The sequence below is a fragment of the Engystomops pustulosus genome, chromosome 8 (genome assembly GCF_040894005.1).
Source record: "Engystomops pustulosus chromosome 8, aEngPut4.maternal, whole genome shotgun sequence".
In the NCBI taxonomy this organism is placed as follows: Eukaryota; Metazoa; Chordata; class Amphibia; order Anura; family Leptodactylidae; genus Engystomops; species Engystomops pustulosus.
The window spans coordinates 75,720,865-75,738,534 of record NC_092418.1 but is presented as its reverse complement, the minus strand read 5'-3'; the positions used below and the strand labels follow the sequence as shown (position 1 = coordinate 75,738,534).

At 39.4% G+C, this 17,670-nt stretch overlaps 1 protein-coding gene across 3 annotated transcripts in view; it reads right to left on the bottom strand.

Moving 5' to 3' along the window:
- Positions 1 to 17,670, bottom strand: part of ADARB1 (adenosine deaminase RNA specific B1) — a 61,742-nt gene that overhangs the window by 31,724 nt on the left and 12,348 nt on the right. For 2 of the 3 annotated variants that reach the window (XM_072121289.1, XM_072121288.1), the window contains exon 2: positions 16,048 to 16,128. Coding sequence is in view for 1 of the 3 variants with exons in the window: in XM_072121287.1 (XP_071977388.1) it covers positions 4,034 to 4,133 (100 nt within the window). In the remaining 2 variants the exon portion in view is untranslated. Of the gene's footprint in view, positions 1 to 4,033; positions 4,268 to 16,047; positions 16,129 to 17,670 lie in introns of those variants that run through there. The other variant, XM_072121287.1, reaches the window with a different exon arrangement.

Sequence of the window (17,670 nt, the reverse complement as noted above, 5' to 3'; positions counted from 1 at the left end):
ATTTCATACATTATTCATTGTAAAATCATCTATTTTTTATCATGTAAATGAGGCTGGTCACATGGTCAGAGGCAGTGATGTCACCCCTGTTCCCCCTCCCCTCTCCTCCCCTCCCCCTGCTCATGTCTGTGTGTAATGTATAGTAAAGCATGGCTAGTGTGTGTGCTGCATCTGCTGACATGCTGCATCCACCTAATATACAGGTGAGAGACACAGACATCAGCTACACATGAATCTGACATGTTCTGCTATAACATGGCTGCCTGGAGCTGCTGTATCCCTCCTAAACATACACACACATGCACACACAGGCTGCATGGGGCTCCAGCACCAGGAAGCACATCATTATACAGCCTCACATCATTATACAGGCTGTCAGTCATGCACTGGGGGTGTGGCTGTGCCTCCCACTCATGAATAGAGTGGACAGCTTGAATATGCTAATGCTTCATTGGACATTTCACAGGTCATTTGCATACAGCTTTAGGACCTCATTGCTTAAGTTTACAGGCATGTAGAGAGGCAATGAAGGGATAGAGGCAATGCTCTCTAATGGCAGTTTATGAAAATATATTTAGTTTAGGGGGGTTATTTTGCATGACGGGTTCTCTTTAATTCTGGATCAGCACAATTAGCAACACTAAAGGTTTCAAAGTGCTAGTTTTATAAATATTTTTTTCTAGCCTTTTGTCATTTTAGATCTGCTTAGCCGATTACTTTTATTCCTTTTCCTTCCTCCACAGTGTAGCCCATCAGAACAGTACTACAGTCTCCTTGCAGATTATCTCCATGAAATTATATAATATGCAAGGAAAAGCTGGAGATTAAAGAAGACCTGTCAGCAGAATTCTACCACCCTGACTAACAATGCCGGCTTTAAGGGTTACAAGTACTCCCAATATCACCTAAAATTAGCTGCCAATGCAACTGCAATTTATTTTCTGACTCGTGTCTTCTGGCTTTGACTCTCCTCTCTCCCAGGCTGACAGTAAACCACGCCCCCTCATTTTTACTGACAACTCTGCCTTTTGTTACATTCATGTCATGTGACATCACATAAGCTCCTTAAGCCTCCTAACATTAGCAAACTGTACTGCACTTAATCTAATCACATGAAATCACAGCACCCTCTATGGAGGATGGACAGGGGTAAAGGTCCATGCAGGCTGCTGTGATATCATGTCATCAGATACATACAAGGGGTACATTTTGTAAATGTAAAGGGTACAGGACCTTTGATGACATCACACTGATCACATGACATTAACTGCTGAATAGTGAGAAAGTGTGAAGAGACACAAGGAGAAGTAGATGGGAGGAGCTGGCCAAGCAAGACCCCCTCCCCCCTATGATTCTAGGTAAATACAAGATAAAATTGACTCATGGGTATGTGAAGGAAACAATTTTTAGCTGAAAGAAGGCAGTCAGTTACTAGGGCTCTATAGGAACTTGCGACTAAGCTTTATATGTGGAAATGTGGTGACAGGTTTTTCTTTAAGGTGCAGATGAGGTGATTGCTGTTCTTACTGTATCCAGCAACAAGCCGCATGCCTGTGCATACAATAGGGAATGCAAAGCAGCTCCCATATTCCCAATCAGTCCTACCATCCCAGTCTGATCTTGCGCTACTTTCTATGCCCACTACTGCAGCTCAGACTGCACTTATGACTCAGTTACACCTCTGCAGCTCCCAAGCAAACTATCTGTGTGCATTTGCAGGATAACTAGCCCAAAAGCTGAGCAACCGAACTGAAGCATGCCAGTTCAATTCAGCTTCTCAAGAGACCCTTAGCATCTCACACAGCAGAGAATACTCTTTTCTACTGCTCATCACATACTGTGCAGCTGCTCCTGCACCTTGTGATAGCTGATACTTATAGACACTGTGGGGGAGATTTATCATAAGTGTCACTTACGCAGAGCTCACATGCTAACGGAGGAGAGGACTAGCTTTCACCCCTAAAGCTTTCTGAGGCTACTCCACTCCCCCAGTAGCTCTTACAATTTATTTCTTCTTCATGCAAATAAAAGTTTATTTAAGCAAAGGCTACACACCAGAGTTGGGTAAAAACAGTTTGGGGATGGGGCAAGGAGGGGGGGGGGAATCTACATAGGGAACTACTTCAGAAAATAGTGATGTTACTTTTTTGCTGTAAAATGGCACAAAAACTGTTCTAGTGCTAAAGATAAATGTCCCACACAGTATGTGAGGAACATCACTTTACATTACATGCAGTATATGATCCAGCTTCAGAATACTAACTTACGATAGCTATATTGTGTCACTATTGCATTATAAGAAACTTTACCATTTAAAAAAAAAGTTGCTATGGGTGGCACAAAGATATAGTTACAAATGCACAATATATACAGTACAATTTGTTGGTTCAAATCTGTCACTACAGGAACATTGATTTTTTTTTTTTTATTAAAAAAAAAGATAAAAGCACGTTAACCAAAACTGACAAAAAAAAAATAAAAAAATTGTCCGGGCAGATATACGATAGATTCTTCACCAGGTTATAAAATGCACCAAAAACGTGGCAAAATATTAGACAGAGCTTCAGATATACTAAAGGATATATGTCACAATTAGGGTTATTTATGTAATTTATGTGCAAAACTGTCTCACATGATTTGCAACACATTGAAGTGTTTTCAGGGCTCTCATAAGCTGATGATCATTGAGGTCTGAACTAGCTGTAAGTCGACTAGTCTATCTTTTTATGGTCAAAGTTTTAGATGGTCTACCCCATCTGTGCCGCTTTTCTGTAGTCTTGTCTGTGTACTACGCATTCAGCTGTATTTGCTTCCACTTTTTAGGGTCTGTGAACCAGGAATTGCAACAAAGGGTGAAGCGGCCATTAGGTCAACACACCTTACACATATCTCTATAACAATCTGCTCATTTTCATGCAATATTATTTTGCAGCTAATAGGAATTTTACAAGGTGAAATAAAAAAAAACTGCCCATAGAAGCTGTATGTTGTCATCTGTAGCTTCACACCAAACAACTAATAAGAATTTAACTTCTAAATAAAATCCAAAGTGCCCAAAAAGATTTGGAATACAAAAAGCAGAACACGAGTAGGGTTTAGTAGTAGGACTGTGATGAGGAAGACATTATCAAGTTTAGTGCACAGTCACCAGAGAAAGTCTATTTCAGACAAGACTGATAAATAGAAGATGTAGAAAAGTCCATTTGTTAGAGTAACCGCTCATAAACCTACAAGTAGCACTGGATGGATGACACTTGGGTCTATGGCACAGAAGCCATTGTGGAGCTGCTGAAAGCTTGAATTTCCAAACAAAATAAGACGCATTTATTCCATTTCTAAAGTCTTAACTCTCTTAGGTAAACAACAAAAATTGGCATTTTATCCAAATGACTGCCTGGAAGCGAAAGTCTTAATCCAATACCCTCGGAGCAGAATGGATTCAGGAGGACAATGACCAGACAAGCTGTATAAATCCTGAGCACCTCCATAAGTATTCAGCAGGAGCACAGTAATAGGGTCCACTTCATTTTGTTTACACAATGGTATTTGGCATTTATAGAATAAAGATCACAGACTAAAGCTAAATGATACAATTTAGGGGATTTGGGATGCTACCAATATGATATAGCAAAAAAGCACAACATTTCAAACAATGACAACACTTTGTAAATCTAAATATATATCTGCATCTATACATTTTCTGTATTGCACACATATTGGAAATGGTTACTGTGAGACGTATGAATATGTAAATTACAGCTGACAAGCGATGTAGGGCTGAAAGATGAAAAGCCGATTGTGACTGAATCACTTCACCCTTGCTCCAAAGATAGGTCCATGAATGGTTAGTATACATACAAGTCAATCCTCAAAGACACAAGTTCAATAACGTGATAAAAGAGCCTAAAACACAGGATCTTAGGAAATGTCTGGATGCACACTGCCAGCTCTACACATAAATCAGCAGAGGGTATGTAATAGTTATGAACAGCTACAAACCCCATGTAACAAGAGCCAGAAGCAGAGCACCTACCTTTCCTCTCAGATCGCTTCTTTCTTCTTCTTTTAAAACGGCGCCGGACAAGGCTAAAAAGGTTTCCCAAGTAACAGGTATTAACCAAAAGGGATGCCATGGCAAGTACAGAGGGTCAGAGCACTGAAGCCGACAGCCTGGTTATCCGGGTACCAGTCTCTTTATAGCAAGTAGCAGAGCAGGCAGTTAACCCTCAATGAGCATCCCCAGCGCACAAGTGCCCTCCTCCACATGAGCTCTCACTCTTCCTAATCCAGATGCTCAGGAATACATCTCTACTAGGCACGAGAGGTCCATGTGACGCTGAACCCTCCTGTGGCATCATTCATATCCTAAGCAGACCCAGAGAGACAACTTGCTGAGCAATCCAGCATCATACACGGTAACTGAGAGCAGCACAGGGGAACAAGGCAAGAGGCTTAACATTTCCTTCCAATCCACTAACCAGCTTCACATCTAATATTTTTTTAGCGATGCAGAACAACATCATTATCACATTTCACACACTGATATGTATTAGTACATAAAGACAGCATCACAATAGTATATTCAGATACTTATTAAAAGGGAGTTGAAGAAAAAAAACTATAGAAAAACCCTATAGAAACTCTATACACAGGATCTCTGAACCAGGGATAATCCCCCCAGCAGGAACCAGAATGGGGATCAGTGGTGCAAATACATTGCCATTTTATTCATAAGGGAAAATCTTGTTCCATGATCACCAGGGTTGCATAAACCAGGCATCACCAATAGTGTATTTGACATTAAAAGTATTTTAAGATATAAAATATGGATCCTGATGTCAGCCATAAAATATTAGCAAAGACTTTAGCAGCTGATAATTTAAGATCTATACAATTCCACAGAGCACTGCAAGTAATATTGCAAGACTTGCATATAACGAGGGAGTAGATCAGAAGCAAGAAAATATTTAAATTAAAACCCACGAGTGACAAAATTTGTGACATATATAATTTTTTTTTTTTTTTTTTAAACATGAGACACTTCTAAGAAGATAGGTTTATCCAAACCAAACTACTCTTACGGTTCTTGTTTTTTTTCCATATTCACGGACCGCAGGAAACTTCTTCCCTTTAAAAGATTTGTGCACCGGTTGATCAGACTTATACATATACAGAACAGATTTATTTTTTTTGGTAGGTGGTGTGAAGCAAATTTTCACACCTATTGAGCTCACAGATCCCTGTGAGATACGAGAGTCTATGAGGCTACTTGCTACAGAACGGATGGGAAGATAAATGACACATTAGCGCCATCTACTGTTAAAGTAGTTAAACTTTCATCTGTATATCTGCTGTAATAGTTTTGCACACATGTAATGTAAGTGATTTAGCAAATCCACGTGGAGATAAAATGTGCAAAGGATGCGATAGAGCAGTGGTGGTGAACCTATGCCACGGGTACCAGCGGTGGCACTCCAAGCACTCTGTGGGCACAATGGCTGTCACCCTAACAGAGCTGAAGACCTCCTGCTCCGGTTCGCTAAGTGTCGGGACATGCCATGTTCAATTCTATGTTCAAACACACATCCTACACTGCCTGAAAATACCAAAGAACCAAGAAGGTGTGGACAGAGCCAAATTATCATTTTGATAGGGCCCCACAATTACTTCTGTTCTGAGGACACTGGAGAGAAGCTAAAATAACACACCAAACTTTATTTCCACTGTATTTGTGTCCTCAGGACGCTGATATGATTGCAAGCTGTGAGCAGTGTGTGTGCAGAGAGCAATAAATTCCTGTTCAAATTACCGTTTTGGCACTTTGCAGTAAGTGGGTTTTGGTTGTGGTTTGGGCACTGTGTCTCTAAATGTGCCCACTGCAATAGAGGAGGGTACAGTACATTAGATCAGATCCCACACAGGCAGTATAGGGCAGATAGGTTATATAGGTTTGTTCTTAAGTTGAATTTGTATGCAACTCAGGTATATTTTATATTTGTAAAGTATTTGTTCATTCCAGGGACAATAGGATTTTCATAAATTTGGGAATAAGGATTAACAAACCTTCATGACAAACACCTCTTGACCAGTTGACCATTTCAGCCCAAGGCCAAATGTCCTTTAATTATCAGAGGTCCGTTTTTAACTAGAGGTCATCTGTAAGTCGGATGTCCGTAACACCTTAAGGACTAAGGGTTTTTTCGCTCATTTCTCGCTCTCCACCTTCAAAAATCCATAACTTTTTCATTTTTTCTGTGTACAGAGCTGTGTAAGGGCTTATTTTGTGCGTAACAAATTTTACTTTGCCGTGATGTTATTTATTATTCCATGCCAATGTGGAAAAATTGAAAAAAAAAAAAAAAAAAACACCACATTTTTTTTTATAATAACACTTCTACTTTATTCTTTGGTTCGGTATAATCGCGGTCATACCAAATTTATACAGGTTTTATTGCATTTTAATACATTTTCAAAAATTAAACAGATGTGTACGAAAAGGGAAAAAATTTTTTTGCCATCTTCTGACGCTAATAACTTTTTCATACTTTGGTACACGGAGCTGTGTGAGGTGTCATTTTTTGCGAAAAGAGCCGACGGTTTCATTGCTCCCATTTTGAGGACTGTGCGACATTTTGGTCACTTTTCATTACAAGTCATGTAAAAAGGTGTAAAAGTCGCATTTCGGACATTTGGGCGCCATTTCCCGTTTCTGAGGTTACCGCTGGTTATAACCATTTTAATTTTTTTTTAGATCAGGCATTTTGGGGCATGGCGATACCCAATGTGTTTGTGATTTTTACTGTTTTTTATATTTTATATCAGTTCTAGGGAAAGGGGGCGATTTGAATTTAATATTTTATTAATTATTTTACATTTTTGAAACTTTTTTTTTCACAATTTCTTAGACCTTCTAGGGTACATTAACCCTAGATAGTTAGATCGTTCCTACCATATACTAGTATGAGCAGTATGGCTACAATGAGCCATCTGCCATTCCATGCCATAACTCTTCGCACACTGCAGGGAATATGAGAAAAGATGAAGTCGGAACCACGTGGTGAAGGGGAGTGCCGGAGGCAAGTATTTTCTTTATTATTTTCATGGGACCTCCGCTGTGGGCATTTCATTAGTAGGGGGAATACTCTTGGGGAATTTTCAAGCTGGGGGTGCCTGCTGCGGACATGTTATAAACTCCTTAAGGACGCAGCCATTTTGTAGCTTAAGGCTCAGCCCCATTTTTTGTATTCTGACCTGCGTCGCTTTATATGGTTATAACTTTTGAACACTGTTACTTATCTAAACGATTCTGAGATTGTTTTTTCCCCACATTTCCGTGGTAAAGTTTGGCTGATAAGTTTTGCATTTATTTACAAGAAAAAAAAAAATATATGAATTTTTTTAAAGATTTGCCATTTTCGAAATTCTACATAATAGTGTTTACAGGTAGATAGATTTACCACCTAAATAAGTTGCTGAATAACATTTCCCATATGTCTACATTACATTTTTATAATTTTTGAAATGTCTTGATAATTTATTTTGTTGGCCGGTTTACAAATTGAATATCGCTTTTCTGTATTTTTAGAATCTATTATGTTGGAGATAAATACAGGCGATCCCCTACTTAAGGACACCCATAGTTACAGACGGACCCCTCTGCCCACTATGACCTCTGGTGAAGGTCTCTGGATGCTTTACTATAGTCCCAGACTGCAATAATCAGCTGTAAGGTGTCTGTAATGAAGCTTTATTGATAATTCTTGGTCAAATTACAGCAAAAATTTTGAAACTCCAAATGTCACTGCGGCCAAAAATTTCTTTGTCTGGCTCTACAATTATAACATATACAGTTTCGACTTACATACAAATTCAACTTAAGAACAAACCTCCGGACCCTATCTTGTATGTAACCCGGGGACTGCCTGTACTGTTTTGAATGAAATTTTAATATTTAGCATTAAACCCCCCCCCCCCTATATAATTAACCCATTTTCAAATCTGCACCCCTCAAACTATCAGAAACAGCTTTTAGGAAGATTGTTAACTGCTTGAGATATTCATTGTACCGTATATACTCGAGTATTAGCCGACCCAAATATAAGCAGAGATCCCTAATTTAACCACAAAAAAAAAAAAAAACCTGGGAAAACCTATTGACTCGAATATAAGCAGAGGCTGGGAAATGAATTGGTCATAGTATACAGCCAGCCGGCCCGCCCCCCCCCATAGTATACAGCCAGCCGCCCCCCCCCCCATAGTATACAGCCAGCCGCCCCCCCCCATAGTATACAGCCAGCCGCCCCCCCCCCCCCATAGTATACAGCCAGCCGCCCCCCCCCCCATAGTATACAGCCAGCCGCCCCCCCCCATAGTATACAGCCAGCCGCCCCCCCCCCATAGTATACAGCCAGCCGCCCCCCCCATAGTATACAGCCAGCCGCCCCCCCCCCATAGTATACAGCCAGCCGCCCCCCCCCCATAGTATACAGCCAGCCGCCCCCCCCATAGTATACAGCCAGCCGCCCCCCCCCATAGTATACACCCAGCCGCCCCCCCCCCATAGTATACAGCCAGCCGCCCCCCCCCCCCATAGTATACAGCCAGCCGCCCCTGTATACTATGAACCCTCTACCCAGTTATGTGGGAGGCCCCCACCACGTTATGCGCTGGCCCCACGCCCCGTTATACAGATGATTAAAAAAAATAAATAAATAATTCAAAACGTTTTGTTTTTTGGTTTTTTTTGTGAGTATAAGCAGAGTTTGGGGTTTTCAGCAAATTTTTTGTGCTGAAAAACTTTGCTTATACTAGAGTATATATGCTAACTGAATCAAAATGGAAGTGAAATTTGGAATGGACCGATTTGGTTGGTTATACGTTCATTTAGCCCTAAAATTTACACATTTGCAAAAGATAAAAAGAGAAAACCCATCTTAAAATTTGTTATACAATTTCCCCCGAGTACAGGGCCCCCACATTTGGCAGTTACTTGTTTTATGGGTGCACAGCGAGTTATAAAACTTTAGCTTTTTCGTTGCCATGCCATGTGATGGCATTTTTTTGCAAGAAGAGATACTTTTTCCAGTGTTACCATTTTGGGGTTGGTATCTCCTATTGTTAAAACTTTATGAACTTTATAGAAAAGCATCAATTCTGTACTGTATTTTTTACTTTTTTCTAATAATCATTTTATCTTTATTCTATGGGTTGATGCGATTACAGGGATACCATACATGAATATTTTTTCTCATGTTTTACTAAAATTTGCCAAATAAATATCGGGAAAAATCAAATTTTTTTTGGCTATGAAGCTGGTTGATGGCTTGTTTGTTATTTTGCGGGACATGTTGTACTTTGCAACAGTCACATTCTGGATTACTTATGTTCTTTGATCACTTTTTCTTGCACTTTTTTTGTTTAAAAATCATAATTTTTGGCGGGTTTTTTAAAAAAAATTTTTACGGCTCTCATCGAACAGGTTCAATAATTATTTACTTTTGTTCTACAGGTTGTTACGGATGCAGTGATACTTTATATGTGGGGTTTTTGAGCATTATAGGACTCTATTTGTTTTGGGGCTTATGGGGATTTTTATTGCTTTATTAATTTATTTTTTATTAAACAACTTGAACTTTTTATAATTTCCACCATGGGAAGTGAACAAGCAATCATCTGATTATTGCAGGGTATTAGCAGTGTCAGCCTATGCACATGCATAGACATCACAAACGCCATCTTTCAGGCACTGCCATAACAACGATCGGCCTTGGAGCGTTTTTGCCTTCTTCTGGATCAAATCAATATAAAGTATAGGTTGGACTTGATGAACCGATGCCTTTTTCTAACCTTATTTACCAAGAAATGGCATGCAGTCTGAGAAAGACTAAAATTTAAAACAGTAGAAATCTAAAATGCAGTAAAACATTTCACCACAAGGAGGCACTATTTATCCAAGAATAACCAAAACCAAAAACTAAAGCAGATGAAAAAGTTGAAGCCAAAGTGATACCGTATTATATGAGAACTATAGGTTCTGTACAAGCATTTTAGGCTTACATATTACAAAGATTCCCAATAGGCACTACCATAGAGTGTCTAAAAAAAAAAAATTACATTTGTGATCCCAAATTATGGATATATGAGAAATCAGTCCAGTCAATCAGATGAGGAGTTTCTGATCATGTTACAATGAGGTACAAGTTGGTTACTGTACATATACATTGTTACTTGTACGCTATGTTCAGGAAGTAAAATTGGATGCAGATGCCGTGCATGGAAAGCCTGTTTGCGCAGCAGGATGGAGAAGGGAAGCCACGCTCTTTGGCTGAATTTGCACGATCGTTGGGGGGGGGGGGGAGACGCATATATGTCCGCACACAACTCCCCCATAGACAGTAATGGCCGCACAGAGTGATATGGTGCCTTACCGCTCCGTACACAGGGAAAAGATAAGACAATGCGCTATCCTTCCCCGTTTTAATGCACCATGCATCGATATGGAGAGGGTAGGGGTACCGCTCCATACATGGGGAAAAGATAGGACAATGTCCTATCTTTCCCCATGTTAGGGCGCCATGCATTGCTATAGGGAGGGGTCAACCCCCCTCCTCTCGTTCATGGCGAGAACGGCTTTGGCACGGCGATCATACGTTCGTGTGAATGCAGCCTTAGGCTTTTAGATGATGCATTTCAGGACCATATAGAAATATATGGATAAATTGATGCTCCTAGAATTGGACAACCATTAACCATTCTTATTTTAAAACAAGATTGTTCAAAAAGTCTTACTTCAAACCAAAAAGACCTTCTGAAAACAGGCTAAAGCCAGAAATCTTATAGATTCTTTTTCATATTTGTTGCATTGATTTTCAGGGCAATTTACATGAGCAAATTATATGTGCATAGTAGTCTTGAAAACTAAAGATTGGGTAGTAAAATGATTGGGGCCACATGAAGGGCGATCCTAAAATTTGGAAACCCAATATAAAAATCACAGAACCAGAGTGATTTTCAGAGTACATCAGCCATTGTATGACTTTTTTTTTAAAGCAGTTTTGAATATTTTGAGTGGTGCGAGTGATTTGTGATGGTGTTGTTTAAAGCCCTTCTAAACCTATATAGAAATAAACTGGTGCCCAAAATCATAGATTCTGAAATCAATGAAAATGAAGAGGGGGGGGGGGGCACTCTGATCTCCAAAATGTACAACCCAATATTCACGGAGGACTTGACTTGATCCATTTAAGGCTCTTGCCAAAAAAATATAAATAAAACCTGACAACCATTTAAAGCATTGCAACATAACATGAAAAACTGCAACTCCTAGTGACTTGTTGAGGCTCTCTTTACTTAGAGAAGGGTCAATCTCTGGAATAGCCTGCCTCAAGCGCTGGTCACAGTAGGGACAGCAGAGAGCTTCAAGAAGGGTCTAGGTGCCTTTTTACATCTAAATAACACTGACGGTTAGGTTATATAGAATTGTTTCCCCTAAATCCTCATCCAATCCATTCTCTTCCTTGGATGAACTTGATGGACATGTCCTTTTTCAACCATATAAACTATGATATGATATATCTAAGATAACCTCATGTGTTCACCATAGAGAGGTTCACTCATTTATTCTCCGGTATCTGCAGGGTGAATTCCTCCCATATACACAATTTCATCTTCCGAGATCAGGCTTTATATATTGCGTGCTCTGTACTCTTAAGAGCAGCTGCACAACTATACTTTATTCCACCTCACCATTATACCATCTGCTGATCTTGTGTAAATGAGAAGATGGCAAAGAGTGAGAATAGAATTGAAGAGAACATTGGGGGGTTTGGCACAAAGGCTTTCTATTTTAGGAAGTACTGACAGATTTAATGTAGTGCAGCTGCTCAAGGCATTTCTTGCTATAATACAGACAGGGAGAAAAAATCAAAATCAAAGACAAGTAACAAAAGTCTATAAATGACAACTCTGTTATGGTAATGGGAGGCCACATATTATACAGAAGCTGGAAGGACACTGCATAGAAATATCCACAATGCCATCATACAACTTTCCAAGCATAGTAAATGAGGCTGGTGCAATGAGACTTACAAGACTGCATTCAGAATTGAATGTTCCAAGTCTACTGTATAGGATTCAGATCCTAATAGGTATAAGAGCACCAGGATCCCCATCAAAAACATTTTCCATGCTCAATTCATGTAACTTTAAATCTGAACCTTCAAAGTTGTACTTGTCTTAATAAAAAGCTGGAAAAATATGCATGAATAATCTGTGCGTAATACTCTGTGTAATGCTGGTCTGATTTCCCTTACTATATACGTTTAGACACCTAACAAGTGAAACATCTTTTGTTTGGAAAGGTTTTGAGACCCAGGATAGTTTTCAGAGCCATGCCACTGGTATGTACTCCATGTATTACAAATTATTTTTGTAGAAACTACAATTTTACATTTCTGCATTACTAGGGATAGCGCTATGGATACAAAGATTGAGCTGACATTTTGTGACATGCAAGTCTTATGGATATTTATAAAGGGAACTTTTGTTCTCCTCAGCCAGAAACCTATACAGACTTATATTATGCACTAGATGTGCAACAGTTTCAGCAGCAAATTTGCAGGAATACCAAAAAAAATCTGCTCGAGAGAGAAGGCATTTGCTTTCCTATAATGCTGCATGGAAAGAACAATCTCCACTGAATATGGATAATCTTCAAGCGGATCTGCAGAAGATCCAGGTCACAAACATCAGGAATTAAAAATGTGTTTTCTCTCTCTTAAGGAATTGGTTAGACAATTAGTGTGTATGTATGTATGTATGTATATATTATATTGTACACTTGTTATGCAAATACATGTTTAGTGTAGTTTTTAATACTGTCCACTAGATGTCAGTACAACAGTCTAAAGTCCCTTCTGTTACATTGTCTTACTGGCAGCTTTATCTCCACTGCACCATGGGGTGGGGTGGGGTGGGGTGGGGGTGGGGGATGAAATTCTGTTGCATTTGATGCTTGAAGGAAACCTGCACTGGGGGTCTCATCAGAATACATAGAAAGAATGACTTCCGATCCACAGCATGTCCACACAAGAAGTATATGCTGATATTTTTTTAATGTGCCTATATGGGGGTCAGCGTATGGTCACTTTACATGATGAACTGCTGCAGTATCACGCACAAAAAAAAAAAACCCATACGGTACCCAAAAAAGTGTGAACATGTCCCAAATACAATGCATATTTATGCCACTTGGAGAAACCAATCGCAGATTAATAAAAGGACAAAGCCAATGTCATTATTATATAGTGGAGTTTTATTACATATAATTGGGAAATTAAATTTTTGTTTTAGTAAAGCAAATCCTTAAACCCAATTGTCAGATTTTTTCCTTCGGTACTTTCTGCATTGTGCCTGTAGTAACTGTGGAAGAAACAGTAGGCTAAGGTTGCGGTCAGATAATGCATTTCAGTAGGGCATGACATGCAAAACACGTAGTGCTCATTCCCGAACGCATGCGCATGTGCGTTCTGGCCAAGCCCCTGGACGTTGCATCTAAATTCGCAATGCCCGAATGCAGCCCGAACCTCCAGATACCGCTAATTCTAGCTAGTCTCTGCTAAGAGTTTGCACTACGATAAGCAATCACTACTAGAGGATTGAAATTTGAGAATTTTCTTTCATGGGCAAACCCCTTTCAGTCGTGGCAAGATGGATCAAGACGTATTATTCTCCATCGTAATGAAAAAAGGAATTGTCAGCTGTGACCTTGTATTGCAAACAATGGGCTGCGGATTATGTGCGTTTTTCAGAGCAGATTTTAAAGGTGGAACAAACACTTTGAATTTAAAAGAATAATAGATATAACAGTACTGAATAAAATGGGATATTAAGAGCAAGTAGAAATTTTTAGAAAAGAAATACCAACTAATAATAAATGTACATGTCTTATAAAGCAATTACACCAGATTATGTACACAGGATTGTCAATTATAATAAGCGCTTAATTAGCAATTAGGGATTCTGTTTACATTAGAAACATAAAAATAAAAAGGAAAAGAAGGTCAACAACCACCACACTTGAAAAAGAATGATTTATTCTGGCGCTCCAGGTGGCACATTCATCGCAGGAGATCTCTTTGGTGTTTTGAAGTCTTTTCCACTAATCTACATCTTTCAAAAGGTTATTTCTGGATGAATTAATTGACTACTCCAAAGACACCTCCTAGTTACATATACATTTATAAAGACCAGATTCCAGATGAATGGACATTACCAGAAAGAAAAAAGGGAAGGGGAAAAAAAAAAAAAAAAAGGATGAATCTCTGCTAAGCACCTGAAGTAAAGGATGAGAATACAAAGTACTGCATAAAATATTAATCTGCTAAAATGTTCTACACACCAAGCACAAGTAAAACTAGAATATATCATAATAAATATAACCATTCATTCAGGTCTGAGTTCTACACAATACAACCAAAGTTTTACACCAGCGTAAATTTTTACCATTCGACACAAACCCATAGGACACATTTACACAATAAAAAGGGGGGGGGGGGGGAGAATAAAACTGCTTGAGGCCGCGTTCTTACGCTGTGTGTGAATGCATTGGAAAACGCAACAGGGAGGAGCTTTGCCAGAATGCATACGCGTTTCCACTGAAACACATGGGTTCTGGAATGATCACCAGGTGTTTTGCATTATAAACATGGAAAACACATGGTGCTCATTCCAGAACGTACGTGTTTCAGAGGAAACAGATATACACTCTGGCAAAGCTCCTCCCCGTTGTGTTTTCCAATGCGAGAGTGACCTTTTATCTCCAATTAATGTTAATGTAAGTTCAGTTTGAAGATAAGAATTAGTTCACAGATGCATTCAGCAGATTCTGTTCTCATCAGATGGTCAAATAGTGGAGAAAATAGAGCTGACATTTAATTGAAGGCAACCTCCCATACACTTAAAAGGTGTTATCCGAGTTTAGGCATAATTTAGGGCAGTGCTAGGGTGGACTATTTAAAAATAATAAATGTGTACTTACCTCGTCCGGTGCTGCCGATGTCCCGCACCGTGGTTCATCTGATCTGTGCGCCGGTTTGATTACAAGGCCGGCCGGAAGCTCCCATCCAAAACCATCTCAGCGTTTACAACGCTGAGAGATAAGGATGGATGGGAGGAGCCGGCCACATCGTCGGCCGTAAGCTCCCTGTGCGCGGCTTCTGTGCCCCTGTAAACAAACAGGAGCACAGATCAAACGGACCGCGGCACTGGACATCGGCAGCGCCAAAGGAGGAAAGTACAGGTTTATTATTTTTAAATAGCCCACCCCAGCACCAATTTATTAGTTAACTCGGATAACCCCTTTAAGTCAATGGGGAACAAATGTTTAAGAATTTCCAATCACATTCTTAGTTTCCATTTCCCTCTGCTAAAAATGGAGAGTGTAATGGAAACGTCCTCTGAACTAAGCCTAGCTCAAGTCCCTTGTTTTCTGAAGATGAACCCACCTTTAAAATAACAGATAAGAGACGCCTTTTTGAGCTTGCAGCGGGCTCGTCATCAGTCCTCGAGACAAGCCACGAGATGCGGATTTATCTATGTGCCTGTAATTAACTCTTGTTTTATAACATATTTGTATTTTAGCTTTAAAATAACTAACAGAGGAGTTAGGAAGTCGACTTCTCTGGACTTGTATGCAACAAAATAAGGAGAGTCTTGTTTGCTACTTGAAGACATGACATCTTTTTGTTTCATGCTACATTAAACGCTATAAGTTATTATTTCTGTCAGCTTAGATGACGGCAGTTTTTAGACTCATTCGATATAATGGTATTATTAGGAGGTACAAATAAGTTGATAAAACTTATTATTTTGTATTGCTGTGTAATAATATCTCACCCATGATGTACAACTTTTACAGCTCAACCGTTTATTCGAATTTGACCTCCGCGTCAATGGCCATTTAGCGTCTCCACGACACAAAATCAGGTCAAGCCATTATGTCTCCTCCTAGGGGTAAAAACTATACAAACACTGAATAAGGAGACTTACCTTAAGGTTTCAGGTAGATGGTGGTTTTTGCAGACTTATGGAACTTGGGATGACCAGGAAGATCCCCAGCTGGTATGTCGCCTGGAGGAAATAAAGAAATCTATTTTTAGCACTTGATAGCAGATGGCCTAGAAAATCCTCTTCAATACGGCGGAAGAGTTGGCTGTGTCTCTGCCATTTTACATACGTAATGAATAATCTTATGCCAGCAAGTCAGCTCCAACCATGCTGAACACCAGTGACTGTGCAAACACTGCATGTTGTTTCATGTAAGCTTGTGTATCAATAATAAACAATGGGGGAGACCGATTATCAATCACAACAGTCGTCAGATCTAGTCATAAACTACATGTAGGAAAGACGCATCATATTAATTGTCCTCTTACACCCACTAAAGAAAATGCAATAATAAAAACTACAAATTTAAGTTACAAACTTTGAGGTTGTTCTACAGGTAATGGGTCCCATAATTATGAAATGCAATAGGCCTCTTACCATAAACATGTCATGGGGAGAATAATGGGGAGTCTCTCCATGCATTCATTCCATAACAGGAGAGTTTCACCAACATATAAGGGGTTGTCCAATTTCAGCAAATGAATGCTATTGTTTTTATAATAAAAAAGCTTCCAATATATTTTGTATATCATTTCCTCACTGTGTTTTTAGATCTCTGCTTGCTTTCATTCTATAGGAAGCTTCATTGTTTACTTCCTGTGGATAGAAATCTGTCCCTGGTCATATGATGTCACACAGGTGCAGGCTCAGTATTACACACAGCTCTGATTACTCTGTGATATTAATGAGCAGTGCACCCTTGTGACATCAAATGACCGGGGATATACTGAGCGCTGCACCTGTGTGATTGGCACTGGTACTTATCCACAGGAAGTAAACAATGAAGCTTCTTATAGAATGACAGCAGAGCTCTAGAAAAGTAAACAGAAAAGAATTGTATAGCTTTTCATTACACAATCAATAACTTACTTACAGAAACCAGGCAACCCCTATACTCTAATGTTCTGTTGTCAGCATTTGGGATTATATAGGATTAGGTCAGCAGGCTCTGTTCCAGTGGATAGAGCATGCAAGACTATGAAGAAAAGCTAAAGCCATAACCTGAAGACATACGTGTTCCTGATATGCACAGCGCAAGTTCATCAATCATCACTGTAATTTCTGGAGAAAGTGGAAGATGACAGAAATTAATTGAAGTGAACTAAATGCAGGGCGCATCATGTGTTGTGTCATCTCAGGTGAACTTAACCCATGGAGGTAATAAAAAAGAAGACAGGAAAGAAACAAGACCGTTTCATATACTATCATCACAAGCTGTCAGTGGAGGAGACACTACAACAAGTCTTTCAATAAAATATACTGTAAAAGAATATAATTCAACAAAAAATGCCTGGCATTTAACACCACAAACACTCTGAAATGTCATTCTCTCAATGCTTACCCATATAAGGCTTTATCTAAAATATTCATCCTGACAAACTGTACATTCTTCAGAAACAAAGTCTAAATACTTTTTCCATGAGCGACCTGCTGACAGAGGCTTAGATGCACATTTCCCTTTGTCTGGAGGAATGCAGGTTTACAATAATGCTAAATATTTCTCAG